General features: G+C 55.5%; 1 protein-coding gene and 1 long non-coding RNA gene across 4 annotated transcripts in view; both read left to right on the top strand.

Moving 5' to 3' along the window:
• CROCC (ciliary rootlet coiled-coil, rootletin) overlaps window positions 1-12,461 on the top strand; it is a 57,966-nt gene that overhangs the window by 27,934 nt on the left and 17,571 nt on the right. Inside the window, exons 17-25 of the mRNA XM_050789749.1 lie at window positions 86-316; window positions 1,629-1,822; window positions 2,097-2,224; window positions 3,973-4,142; window positions 6,615-6,794; window positions 7,533-7,667; window positions 8,043-8,186; window positions 9,148-9,386; window positions 9,825-9,984. Of these exons, the coding sequence (XP_050645706.1) occupies window positions 86-316; window positions 1,629-1,822; window positions 2,097-2,224; window positions 3,973-4,142; window positions 6,615-6,794; window positions 7,533-7,667; window positions 8,043-8,186; window positions 9,148-9,386; window positions 9,825-9,984 (1,581 nt within the window). The remainder of the gene's footprint in view (window positions 1-85; window positions 317-1,628; window positions 1,823-2,096; window positions 2,225-3,972; window positions 4,143-6,614; window positions 6,795-7,532; window positions 7,668-8,042; window positions 8,187-9,147; window positions 9,387-9,824; window positions 9,985-12,461) is intronic.
• LOC126956905 (uncharacterized) lies at window positions 8,208-8,824 on the top strand. Of its 3 annotated transcripts, none has more exons than XR_007726535.1 (3): window positions 8,208-8,480; window positions 8,604-8,685; window positions 8,768-8,824. It is a non-coding gene; the product is annotated as an uncharacterized LOC126956905 (long non-coding RNA). The 3 variants fall into 3 exon arrangements; XR_007726533.1 differs by having other exon boundaries at window positions 8,208-8,521; XR_007726534.1 differs by having other exon boundaries at window positions 8,208-8,521; window positions 8,604-8,726.

Raw genomic sequence — 12,461 nt, 5'->3', positions numbered from 1 at the left:
TGTGGGTGGTGGGTGGGTGGAGAAGGCATCCTGGTCCCGGGAGGGGCGCCCTGCTCATGAGGCCCCACTCGTACCCGGCCCACAGCTGGAGGAAGAAAAGGCCGCCCTGCAGGGCCGGCAGCGGCAGGCAGAGCAGGAGGCCACAGTGGCGCGGGAAGAGCAGGAGCGGCTGGAGGAGCTGCGGTTGGAGCAGGAGGTGGCGCGGCAGGGCCTGGAGGGCTCCCTACGCGTGGCGGAGCAGGCCCAGGAGGCGCTGGAGCAGCAACTCCCCACGTTGCGCCATGAGCGCAGCCGGCTGCAGGAGCAGCTAGCGCAGGTGGGCCAAGCCGTGTGTGGGGGCGGTGTGGACAGCATGTGGGGCAGGCCGGGCTCCCAGCCCCTGGCATCCAGTCCTGGGTTAAGTCACAGGCTCTGGAGCCTGCCTCTGGGTTAAATCCAGCCCCACTTCTGCTAGCTGGGGACCTTGGACAAGCTGCCCAACCTCCCCATACCTCAGTTGCCCCATCTGTAACATGGGGCTAGCCGGGCGCAGTGGCTCACGCCTATAATCCCAGCACTTTGGGAGGTTGAGGCGGATGGATAACAAGGTCAGGAGATCAAGACCATCCTGGCTAACACAGTGAAACCCTATCTCTACAAAAAATCAGCTGGGCATGGTACCTGGCGCCTGTTGTCCCAGTTGCTCGGGAGGTTGAGGCAGGAGAATCGCTTGAACCCAGGAGGCAGAGGTTGCAGTGAGCTGAGATGGTGCCACTGCACTCCAACCTGGGCAACAGAGTCTCAAAATAATAATAATGATAATAATAATGATACAGATTAATAAGAGGTCAAGACTTTTAGAATTGGAATCTTAGACTTTTGGGAACATCACATCTGGAAGAGTCCTTAGGATTTGAAGGATCCAATGACCTTCATGCAGTGTCTATCCTGGAGCCCCTGGGTTTCTGGGAGGGACCTCTAGATGATGGGGCAGGGGGTGCAAGGAGCAGGGTGCAGGTCTCCACCTTGAGGCCTGCTGAGCAGCTGCACTTGTGTCTGTTTTCTATATTCAACTTCTCTGCAAGTTTAGCATAATACAAGGGTTCTGTTACTTGTTAGTCCCAAAGCTGAGTGAGGGCCCTCATTTTTTTTGGTTTTGTTTTTTTTCTTTTTCTGAGACAGAGTCTTGCTCTGTTGCCCAGGCTGGAGTGCAGTGACATGATCTGGGCTCACTGCAACCTCCGCCTCTGGGGTTTAAGCTGTTCTCCTGCCTCAGCGTCCCAAGTAGTGGGGACTACAGGCGTGCACCACCATGCCCAGCTAATTTTTGTATTTTTAGTAGAGACAGGGTTTCACCACGTTGGCCAGGCTGGTCTTGAACTCCTGACCTCAAGTGATCCACCAGCAAAAGTGCTGAGATTATAGGCGTGCGCCACCGTGCCCGGCCGGGCCCTCGTTTTTGTACAGACGTGCACTGCAGATCTAGAGAAAGTCATGACTTGCCCAAGTACATATAGCACATGAGGGCATACCCTGGCCTCGAACCTAGGCCTTCTGCCAGGACTGGGTTAGGCCCAGAGTTGGGGTGCTGCACGACGAATAAGCTGGGGGACGCTGGGAGTGCTGCTCAGTCTCTGGGTGGGGGCCAGCTCTCCCGGCAGCTGAGCGGGCGGGAGCAGGAGCTGGAGCAGGCCCGGCAGGCGGCCCAGCGGCAGATGGAGGCGCTGGAGCGAGCGGCCCGGGAGAAGGAGGCGCTAGCCAAGGAGCGCGCTGGCCTGGCTGTGCAGCTGGCGGCTGCGGAGCGTGAAGGCAGGACCCTGTCAGAGGAGGCTACGCGCCTGCGGTAAGGCCTTGGGCTCTGCCCAACATGCCTTGGGGGGTCCTCCCGGGGCCATACCATGACCAGCCACACCCAGGCATGGGCCCCCAGGGGCAGTTACCAAGGAGTCTGGCTTGCCAACACGTCCTAGCTGTGGCTCAGGCTTCCCCAGGGAGTGTGGACCTGGCCAGGCAGGTAGGTTGGCACTTGGCCCATGCCTGGCCACTCCCTGAGATCCACAGTTTCCTGGGGCCAGGGAGGCTGAGTCCCAGGGCCTCAGGGACTGTATGTGCTGCAGCTTGGAGAAGGAAGCCCTGGAGGGCAGCCTGTTTGAGGTGCAGCGGCAGCTGGCCCAGCTTGAGGCCCGCCGGGAGCATCTGGAAGCCGAGGGGCAGGCCCTGCTGCTGGCCAAGGAGACCCTTACTGGTACGAGGGGCTGGGGACTTGGGGGGAACACCAGGCTCCAGCCCAGACTGCAACCTCCCAGGGTCTGGGGTCTCACAGAAGTTGGGAGCACTAGAGTAAGAGTCTGGCTGGTCTGGGTTCTAGTCCTGTGCCACCACTTAGACCTGACCTTTCCTTGAGTAAGCCCCTTTCCTCTCTGGGCTGCAGATTCCTCATCTGATTATTAGAGGTGTCAGTGGCCACCTTGTAAGCCTATTGCCAGGATGACGTGGGAAAAGCGTGTAAGGCCGTGGCATGGTGCCTGGCTGAGTCAACAGTAACTACAGTTCATCCCTCATCAGGCCTGTTAGAAAGTCGAGTTCTCTGTGGTTTTCAGATGACTCTCTTGGCCCCCAAATCCCAGCCCCGCTTCCCTACACCGTTTCCCATCCAGTGTCTGAACTCAGGGCTTCTTTCTGCTCACCTAACATTAACTAAGCACCTACTTGGGTCATGGAAATTAATTTTTCTGTCCATGTACACCTAAGCCAGACAGAACCAGGAAGGGAAATGCTGGTGGATTTCCAACCCGGGAGATGGTTTTTAGATAGTGGCTATACCATTTCCATTTCCTGTAGTCATTTCCATTAATACTGATAGTTAACATTTGACAGGCATGTTTATGTCAGTCATTAAAGGAGATGCTTTATGTGTAGCTGTGTGGCTTTGGGAAGTCGCTGCTGATCTCCTCTGAGCTTCCGTTTCATCATCTGTTAAATGGGGATGAGGATAAACTACCTAGGCATGTTATGAAGACAAAATGAAGTTATATCTAGAATACTTAGCTGGGTGCTTAACCTATAGTTAGTGCTGAGTCAGTAATAGGGTTGGTTTTTGTTTGTTTGTTTGTTTTGAGACAGAGTTTCACTCTTGTCGCCCAGGCAGGATTGCAATGGCATGATCTCGGCTCACCTCAACCTCCACGCCTCCCGGGTTCAAGCAATTCTCCTGCCACAGCCTCCCAAGTAGCTGGGATTACAGGCATGTGCCACCACGCCTGGCTAATTTTGTATTTTTAGTAGAGACAGGGTTTCACCATGTTGGTCAAGGTGGTCTCGAACTGTCGACCTCAGGTGATCCACCTGCTTCGGCCTCCCAAACTACTGGGATTATAGGCATGAGCCACCGGACCCAGCCTGTTTGTTTTTTGAGACAGAGTCTCGCTCTTGTCGCCCAGGCTGGAGTGCAATGGTGCAATCTCGGCTCACTGCAACTTCTGCCTCCCTGGTTCAAGCGATTCTCCTGCCTCAACCTCCCAAGTAGCTGTAACAACATACGCCCACCACCACACCCGTCTAATTTTTGTATTTTTAGTAGAGACAGGGTTTTGCCATGTTGGCCAGGCTGGTCTCGAACTCCTGACCTCAGGTGATCCACCTGCCCCAGCCTCCCAAAGTGCTGCGATTACAGGTGTGAGCCACTGCGCGTGGCCTAGGGTTGTTATATCTTTGGCATCCTTCCCATTTGGGAGGCCTTCTTATCAGTCATTTTATGCCTTTAATGCCATTCTAGGTAGGCAGGAAAGGGGTCAGGGCCAGTGGGCCCATGTAGCAGATAGGGAAACTGAGGCCCAGAGAGGGCAAGCCAATTCTTCAAGAGGACCCAAACTAGCTGCCAGGCAGGCCCTCTGCCTCTGGGATTTTGCCCATGTGGCTCACCTGGCCTAAGTCTGCTGGCCCAAGGAAAAGTTTGAACCCAACCCTGCCCTTTCCCCCATTCCTCTTGTGCAGGGGAGTTGGCGGGCCTGCGGCAGCAAATAATAGCTACACAGGAGAAAGCCAGTCTAGACAAGGAGCTGATGGCCCAGAAGCTGGTGCAGGCTGAGCGGGAGGCCCAGGCCTCTCTGCGGGAGCAGCGGGCAGCCCACGAGGAGGACTTGCAGCGACTCCAGCGCGAAAAGGTTCAGGCAGCTGGGGAGGGGTGGGCAGGCCTCAGAGCCAGTGTCTCATCGTCGTTCTTCCTCTGCCTTGGTCTCTACATCTGTGAAATGGGACTTCCTCTCTGTTGTGGGGGCCCTGGGGACAGCTGGGAGGACTTGGGGTGCGGGCAGTGGGGGAGGTTGTGGTCCTTATTAGACATGCAGATTCCCAGGTCCCAAATCTGGTCCAGCCCTGGTAATCCTGATGCAGAGGGTCCACAACCACATTTGGGAAATGCTGACCTAACATACAGCAGGAAAGCACTTTCATTTGCTAAGTACTGTTTGCATATGAAGGGCCGCTCAGACCTGAGTATATAGAAAGGCAAGGGGCGAGGGAAGTTACTAGAACACTGACTCTGGGGTTACATTGCGTGGGTTTGAATGTAATCTTGGTCACTTACTGGTGATGCTACCCAAGGTGTCTGTGCCTTCATTTCTCCACCTGTAGAAATAGGGACAGGATAGTGGAAGGTATTGAGGATGAACTGAGACCATCCGCATAGAGGGCTGAGCATAGTGACTGGTACTTAGCAAATGCTCCATAAGTTATTATTGCTGGCACTGGCATGCTCTCCAGAGTGGCCCTCAGGACAGGAGCCCTGGGCCACCAAATCCTAGACAGGGCTACCTCCGACAGAGGTGCAGGCTATGACTGCATGGCTCCAGGGGATGCCACGCACCCTGCAGGCCCCATGGCCTTGGGTGGTTGTTATCATGCTTCTCCAGCAGGTGGCGATAAAACTCTTTTTTTTCCTTTTCTTTTTTGAGATGGAGTCTCGCTCTGTTGCACAGACTGGAGTGCAGTGGCGCAATCTCGGCTCACTGCAACCTCCACCTTCTGGGTTCAAGCGATTCTCCTGCCTCAGCTTCCTGACTAGCTGGGATTACACGAACGCATCACCACGCCTGGCTAATTTTTGTATTTTTAGTAGAGATGGGATTTCACCATGTTCCTCAGGCTGGTCTCAAACTTTTGACCTCGTGATCCACCTGCCTCAGTCTCCCAAAGTGCTGGGATTACAGGCATGAGCTACGGTGAAGCTCTTAAAGAAGGGGCAGCTTGGCCGGGCGTGCTGACTCATGCCTGTAATCCCAGCACTTTGGGAGGCCGAGATGGGCGGATCACAAGGTCAGGAGATCGAGACCATCCTGGCTAACATGGTGAAACCCCATCTTTACTAAAATTACAAAAAATTTTCTGGGCATGGTGGCTTGCACCTGTAGTCCCAGCTACTCGGGAGGCTGAGGTAGAAGAATTGCTTGACCTTGGGAGGCAGAGATTGCAGTGAGCCGAGATCACGCCACAGCACTCCAGCCTGGGTGACAGAGCAAGGCTCTGTCTCAAAAAAAAAAAAAAAAAAAAAAAAAAAAAAAAAAAAAAAAAAAAAAGAGGCTGGGCGCAGTGGCTCAAGCCTGTAATCTCAGCATTTCAGGAGGCCGAGGTGAGTGGATCACGAGGTCAGGAAATCGAGACCATCCTGGCTAATACGGTGAAACCCCATCTCTACTAAAAATACAAAAAAATTAGCCAGGCATGGTGGCGGGTGCCTGTAGTCCCAGCTACTCAGGAGGCTGAGGCAGGAGAATGGCGTGAACCCAGGAGGCTGAGCTTGCAGTGAGCGGAGATCACGCCACTGCACTCCAGCCTGGGCGACAGAGCAAGACTCCATTTAAAAAAAAAAAGAAAGAAAGAAAGAAAAAAAGGCAGGCACCTGCCCCTGGGCTCCCCAGGTGGGCTGCTCTTTGCCTGTGGGCTCTGCTTGCCCGCCTTTCCAGTCCCCAGGGATCTAAACTCCTGTGACCTCCCCCTTGCTCTTCTTGCCCTTTGCATTGCCTGGCTTGGCCTCATTAATGTCCCCTAGTCTGTGTTCTTCTCTCCAGCTCCTCTGGCAACCCCTGACCCCATTCATTCGTCATAGCCAATCCTAACTCCCCTCCATCCCAGCCCCAGTCCGTCTTCCACAGCTGTTGGAACATCCCCTAAGCTAAAAATCAGATTGCTCCTTGTCACCTTGGCTGGAGTCCTCTCTCCCACTCCCCTCACTGTCCTTAGAATCCCCGTGGCCCACATGGCCTGGCCTGGCCCGGCCACTGCCTGGGGCTCTGGCACTGTGGCTCACTGTGTCCTGTTTCCCTCTGCACCCTGCATCCTCTAGGCCTTTCCAGGGACTGTGCTCTTGGCCTGGGGTTCTTTGTCTTTTCTCTCTACCTGGCTGACAGCTGCTTGTCCCTCCTCAGGGGATCATGTTGGGACCACCAGGCCAGCCCACTGCTGCTCCTTGGCACTTTCAGAAAGCCCTGGCGTGTCTCCGTCACCCCCTTGTAGTTACCTGGTCACCCTCCCTGTCGCTGAGGGTATGGGGGCCAGATGGCTCTTGCTGCCCTGATGTCTTGGGGGGTCTGCCTGGGCCCCTCCTGGTGTGTCACACGCGTCCGGTCCTGGCCCCCTAGGAGGCAGCATGGCGAGAGCTGGAGGCCGAGCGGGCCCAGCTGCAGAGTCAGCTGCAGCGTGAGCAGGAGGAGCTGCTGGCCCGGCTGGAGGCCGAGAAGGAAGAGCTGAGTGAGGAGATTGCTACCCTGCAGCAGGAGCGCGACGAGGGCCTCCTCCTGGCTGAGAGCGAGAAGCAGCAGGTTCGTGAGCCCTGGCGTGGCCTCTGCTGCTCTCTGAGCTGCTCCTGTTCTGGGGTGGACCCCACTCCGCCACATGGCAGCTAAGAGCCCTGGGGCAGGCCACTGCCCTCTTGGGGTCCTCTGTTTCCTCACCTGCAGGACGGGAGGATTAGAAGAGGGTTCGTGAGGCCTTGCTGTGCTCCATGCCTGGTACACAGTGAGCACTCACTGAGTGACAGTGACAGCTGTGACACCAGGAAAGCTGTTCTGTATTCTCCCATGCCTCGTCCCACCCAGGCCGGGCATGGATCCTCAGGGCTGCCTTCTGAGCAGTCCCCACGATGCCCACAGGCATCAGCTGATCCATCCCCACAAATAACAAGTCCCTAACTTTCCCATAACGTAACGGAGACAGGGCAGACTGCGCCCATCTCCTCTCCTCACTAGCTGTGTACCTGGGTGAGTCGCTTTACCTCCTTGAGTCTAGTTTCCTCATCTGTAAAATGGGTAGAATGAAAGACTCTGCTGTCAGGGTACTGTGGCGGGTCAGTGAGCTCTATGAGTGGTATTCATGTCCGGGATTCTTGTGACTGCCGTTGCGCCCTTTTCCAGGGCTGCACGTCTGCCCTGGGTCCACCTGCGGTGGCACACTCAGGCCTCTAAGCCCCCAGTGGGCACATTTCCCAGGCAGGAAGAAGCCTGAACATGCCCCCAGGACCAGCCCATCCCCCAAGCCCTTTGTCCCCTGCCTCTGCCCAGGCCTTGTCTCTGAAGGAGTCTGAGAAGACAGCGCTGTCAGAGAAGTTGATGGGTACACGGCACAGCCTGGCCACCATCTCCCTGGAGATGGAGCGGCAGAAACGAGATGCCCAGAGCCGGCAGGAGCAGGACCGGGTAGGGCGGGCTGGGCAGCTGGGCTGCCGTCTCATAGAGAGGCACATCCCTGGCTGAGGAGGCCCCACCACGGGGAGGCATGGCCCCGTCCTGGAGAAGCTTCCAGGCTGTGGGAGAGGAGGTTTAGCCCTTCCTTTGGGAGCCCCCATCTGAGGGAGGTGGCTCAGCCCTGCCCTGATGAATCCTTTGGGCCTGAGGGAGAGCCTGGCTACACGGGCAGCACTCACTATGCATCCAGGGGTTGGCAGAGGGTCTGGCAGGCCAGCAGGAGGGGCCGTGTTTAGAGCTGAAAGTGGACAGTGCACCAAGTGGGTTGGGAGCAGCCAGGGCCTGGGGACACAGCAGGACCAAGTCTGAGGAGCCCCTCTGTCCCAGAGCACCGTGAACGCTCTGACGTCCGAGCTGCGGGACCTACGGGCCCAGCTGGAGGAGGCTGTTGCAGCCCACGCCCAGGAGGTGAGGAGGCTGCAAGAGCAGGCCCGAGACCTGGGCAAGCAGCGGGACTCCTGTCTTCGAGAGGTGAGCAGCCACCCCCTCTTCTGAGCAGCATACCCTAAATGGCGCTGTGTGCCTGGGGGCCTAGTTCCCCAGGGCCCCAGAAGAGTATAAGATTCCTCCCTGCATGTGAGGACCAACGAATAGCACTTAGAAAGGAGGCAGCAAGCATTGTGAAGCACCTGTTGTGTACAGGTGGGATTTAGCAAGCATTGTGAAGCGCCTGTTGTGTACAGGTGGGATTTAGCAAGCATTGTGAAGCGCCTGTTGTGTACAGGTGGGATTTAGCAAGCATTGTGAAGCGCCTGTTGTGTACAGGTGGGATTTAGCAAGCATTGTGAAGCGCCTGTTGTGTACAGGTGGGATTTAGCAAGCATTGTGAAGCTCCTGTTGTGTACAGGTGGGGTTTAGCAAGCATTGTGAAGCGCCTGTTGTGTACAGGTGGGATTTAGCAAGCATTGTGAAGCACCTGTTGTGTACAGGTGGGATTTAGCAAGCATTGTGAAGCGCCTGTTGTGTACAGGTGGGATTTAGCAAGCATTGTGAAGCGCCTGTTGTGTACAGGTGGGATTTAGCAAGCATTGTGAAGCTCCTGTTGTGTACAGGTGGGGTTTAGCAAGCATTGTGAAGCGCCTGTTGTGTACAGGTGGGATTTAGCAAGCATTGTGAAGCTCCTGTTGTGTACAGGTGGGGTTTAGCAAGCATTGTGAAGCGCCTGTTGTGTACAGGTGGGATTTGGCCTCAAGGAGGGGTGAGTGGGGTCTCTGCCCTCTTGGTGTGCTCAGGACAGTCCTGACTGATGGTGACTTCAGGTGAAAACATTACTGATTGCAGCACGCCTTGCTCAAATGATAACTCACAGCCTGCGGTCTCAGCACTGCAGAGGGATGGGGCAGGCTCCCCGGGGCCAGGGACCTGGGGTACAAGACCCAGCTTGAGGGGTGGTCCCTGACCGCTGGCCTGGGGACACCTGCTGTGCTCACAGGCAGAAGAGCTTCGGACCCAGCTGCGTCTGCTGGAGGATGCCCGTGATGGGCTGCGGCGGGAGCTGCTGGAGGCCCAGCGCAAGCTGCGTGAGAGCCAGGAGGGCCGGGAGGTGCAGCGCCAGGAGGCAGGCGAGCTGCGGCGCAGCCTGGGCGAGGGCGCCAAGGAGCGCGAGGCCCTGCGGCGCTCCAACGAGGAGCTTCGAGCCGCTGTGAAGAAGGCAGAAAGCGAGCGCATCAGGTGGGGCGTCACAGGGGGACCAGCCCTGAGTTCTCATGGAATCCCATCCCTGAAATCTAACTTCAGCCCTAAGGTTCTGGGGAAATTGCCCAGATACGGATCCTCTGTCTCCTAAGCAGAGCCTGGCACCGGGCTCATTTTAGGAAGGTTTCCTCCCTATTGATTGGGGAAAGTGGCAGAGGGGCAGCGGGTAGGGTTGGGTCCAGACTCAGACCCACCCGCCTCATCACCCTGGAAACCAGGTCCCCTCCTGGAGTCACTAGTCTACCCCTCCCAGCCGAGGGCCTGGGCCCCAGCCCTGGAGGGCTCAGCTCTTGGGAGAGGCCACATAGGCGGGCAGTGCCTGACCCACTCCAGAAACTGGAGGAGGCAGCTTTTGTGTAGAGCCACTGACTACTCCCAGGACCCAGGGCAGCCCCTGACCTCTGCCCTCTCCAGTCTGAAGCTTGCCAATGAGGACAAGGAGCAGAAGCTGGCACTCCTAGAGGAGGCACGGACAGCCGTGGGCAAGGAGGCCGGGGAGCTGCGAACTGGGCTGCAGGAGGTGGAGCGCTCGCGGCTGGAGGCTCGGCGGGAGCTGCAGGAGCTCCGGCGTCAGGTACTTTCCCTGTGCCATCCTTTGCCCCAGGGCTTGCTGTGTGTCCTAGGGCCAGTAGCTCCCCCTTTCTGGAATCACGTGTCCCCCTATGTAAAACCAGGGGCTTGAACTATGACAAGCCCTCTTACCTAACCTTGGTGTGAATGGATGGGCTTTGAGCAGTCCTTGAATCCCTGAATCTGTGCAAAAGTCTGCGTGCATTTGTGTGCACGCTCAGGCTCACATTTCTCCAAGGAGAGGAGCTGGTGTCCTTGTCCAGTTCTCAGAGGAATCTGCGAACAACAAAAGGTACAGATTTCATGAAGTAGGTCAGAGGTTGGCAAATTGTTTTTTGTAAAGAGCCCAAATGGTAAATATTTCCAGCTTTACCGGCCACACAGTCTCTGTTGCAGCTACTTGGCTCTGCCGGGGTAGTAAGAAAGCCGCCCCAAACAGCGCATGAACGGAGGGGTGTGGGTTCCAGTCACACTTTGGTTAGGGACGCTGGAATGTGAATTTTCTGTCATTTTCATGTGTCAAGAAATATCGTTCTTTCTTTAGAAATGATCCATTTTCGGCCGGGCGCGGTGGCTCAAGCCTGTAATCCCAGCACTTTGGGAGGCCGAGACGGGCGGATCACGAGGTCAGGAGATCGAGACCATACTGGCTAACACGGTGAAACCCTGTCTCTACTAAAAAATACAAAAAACTAGCCGGGCGAGGTGGCGGGCGCCTGTAGTCCCAGCTACTCGGGAGGCTGAGGCAGGAGAATGGCGTAAACCCAGGAGGCGGAGCTTGCAGTGAGCTGAGATCCGGCCACTGCACTCCAGCCTGGGCAACAGAGCGAGACTCCGTCTCAAAAAAAAAAAAAAAAAAAAAGAAGAAATGATCCATTTTCAACGATTTAAAAATGTAAAAAAAAAAAAAATCCTTAGCTCAGACCCTTATAGAAACAGGAGACTGGCCGAATTTGGCCTGTGGGCTGTAGTTTGCTGACGTGTGAATTAGATGATCTCCAAACTCATCAAGAGCAGCATGCATTGAAGAAGCACCTGCTGTCCTCACCCAGAGATATCACAACCAGGCCAGGTGCAGTGGCTCATGCCTGTAATGCCAGCACTTTGGGAGGCAGAGGCCAGTGGATTGCTTGAGCCCAGGAGTTCAAGACCAGCCTGGGCAACATGGTGAAAACCTGTCTCTACTAAAAAATGCAAAAAATTAGCCAGCTGTGGTGGCTCATGCCTTTAATCTTATCCTTCAGGAGGCAAAGATGGGAGGATTGCTTGAGCCTAGGAGTTCAAGACCAACCCAGGCAACATAGTGAGAACCAGTCCTTACAAAAAATTTTTAAAATAGCTAGTTGTCGTGGCACGCTCCTGGAGTCCCAGCTACTCAGGAGGCTGAGGTGGGAGTATCCCTTGAGCCCAGGAAGTCAAGGCTGCAGTGAGCTGTGATCACATCACTGCACTCCAGCCTGGGCGACAAAGCAAGACCCTGTCTCTTAAAAAGTTTTTAAAATTTTTATTTTTATTTTATTTATTTATTTACTTTTTGAGATGGAGTCTCAACTCTTGTTGCCCAAGCTGGAGTGCAATGGCGTGATCTTGGCTCACTGCAACCTCCACCTCCCAGGTTCAAGTAATTCTCCTGCCTCAGTCTCCCGAGTAGCTGGGATTATGGATGCCCGCCACCACGCCTGGCTAAGTTTTTTGTATTTTTAGTAGAGACGGGGTTTCACGGTGTTGGCCAGGCCGGTCTCGAACTCCTGGGCTCAAGCAATCCACTGTCCTCTGCCTCCCAAAGTGCTGGGATTACAGGCGTGAGCCACCGCACCCGACCACAAATTTTTGCTGGGATTACAGGCGTGAGCCACGCGCCTGGCCCCCCCAAATTTTTTTTTAAAAACTTTGTGGCCTGGCATGGTGGCTCACGCCTGTAATCCCAGCACTTTAGGAGGCCGAGACAGGCGGATCACCTAACATCAGGAGATCAAGACCATCCTGGCCAATACGGTGAAACCCCGTCTCTACTAAAAATACAAAAAAATTAGCCGGGCATGGTGGCGGGCGCCTGTAGTCCCAGCTACTCAGGAGACTGAGGCAGGAGAATGGCAGGAACCCGGGAGGCGGAGCTTCTAGTGAGCCGAGATCGCGCCACTGCACTCCAGCCTGGGTGACTGAGCGAGACTCCGTCTCAAAAAAAGAAAAAAAAATTGTTTTTAGTTACAAAAAGGAGATATCACAACCGGATAGCCAGAGATATTCTGATACTCTAATAGCCAGAGATACCACAGCCCCCTTCACCCAGGCCCCTTCCTGAGAAACCACAAGACTCCCTGAAAGGAGCTGGCGTTTGCATGCCAGTTTTTGCTGGGCGTGTTTCATGCTATGGCATATCCTGTTATCCCTGCTGTAGCACATGGGGTAGGTAGGCAGTACCCCCACCTGCTCCTGTGGGGAAATGGGGGCTTAGAACGTTGCAGTTGTCTCAGATCGAAT

This window comes from Macaca thibetana, chromosome 1, assembly GCF_024542745.1.
Source record: "Macaca thibetana thibetana isolate TM-01 chromosome 1, ASM2454274v1, whole genome shotgun sequence".
NCBI lineage: Eukaryota > Metazoa > Chordata > Mammalia > Primates > Cercopithecidae > Macaca > Macaca thibetana.
The sequence above is the reverse complement of the archived record's forward strand: the minus strand, read 5'-3'. Positions and strand labels throughout refer to the sequence as shown.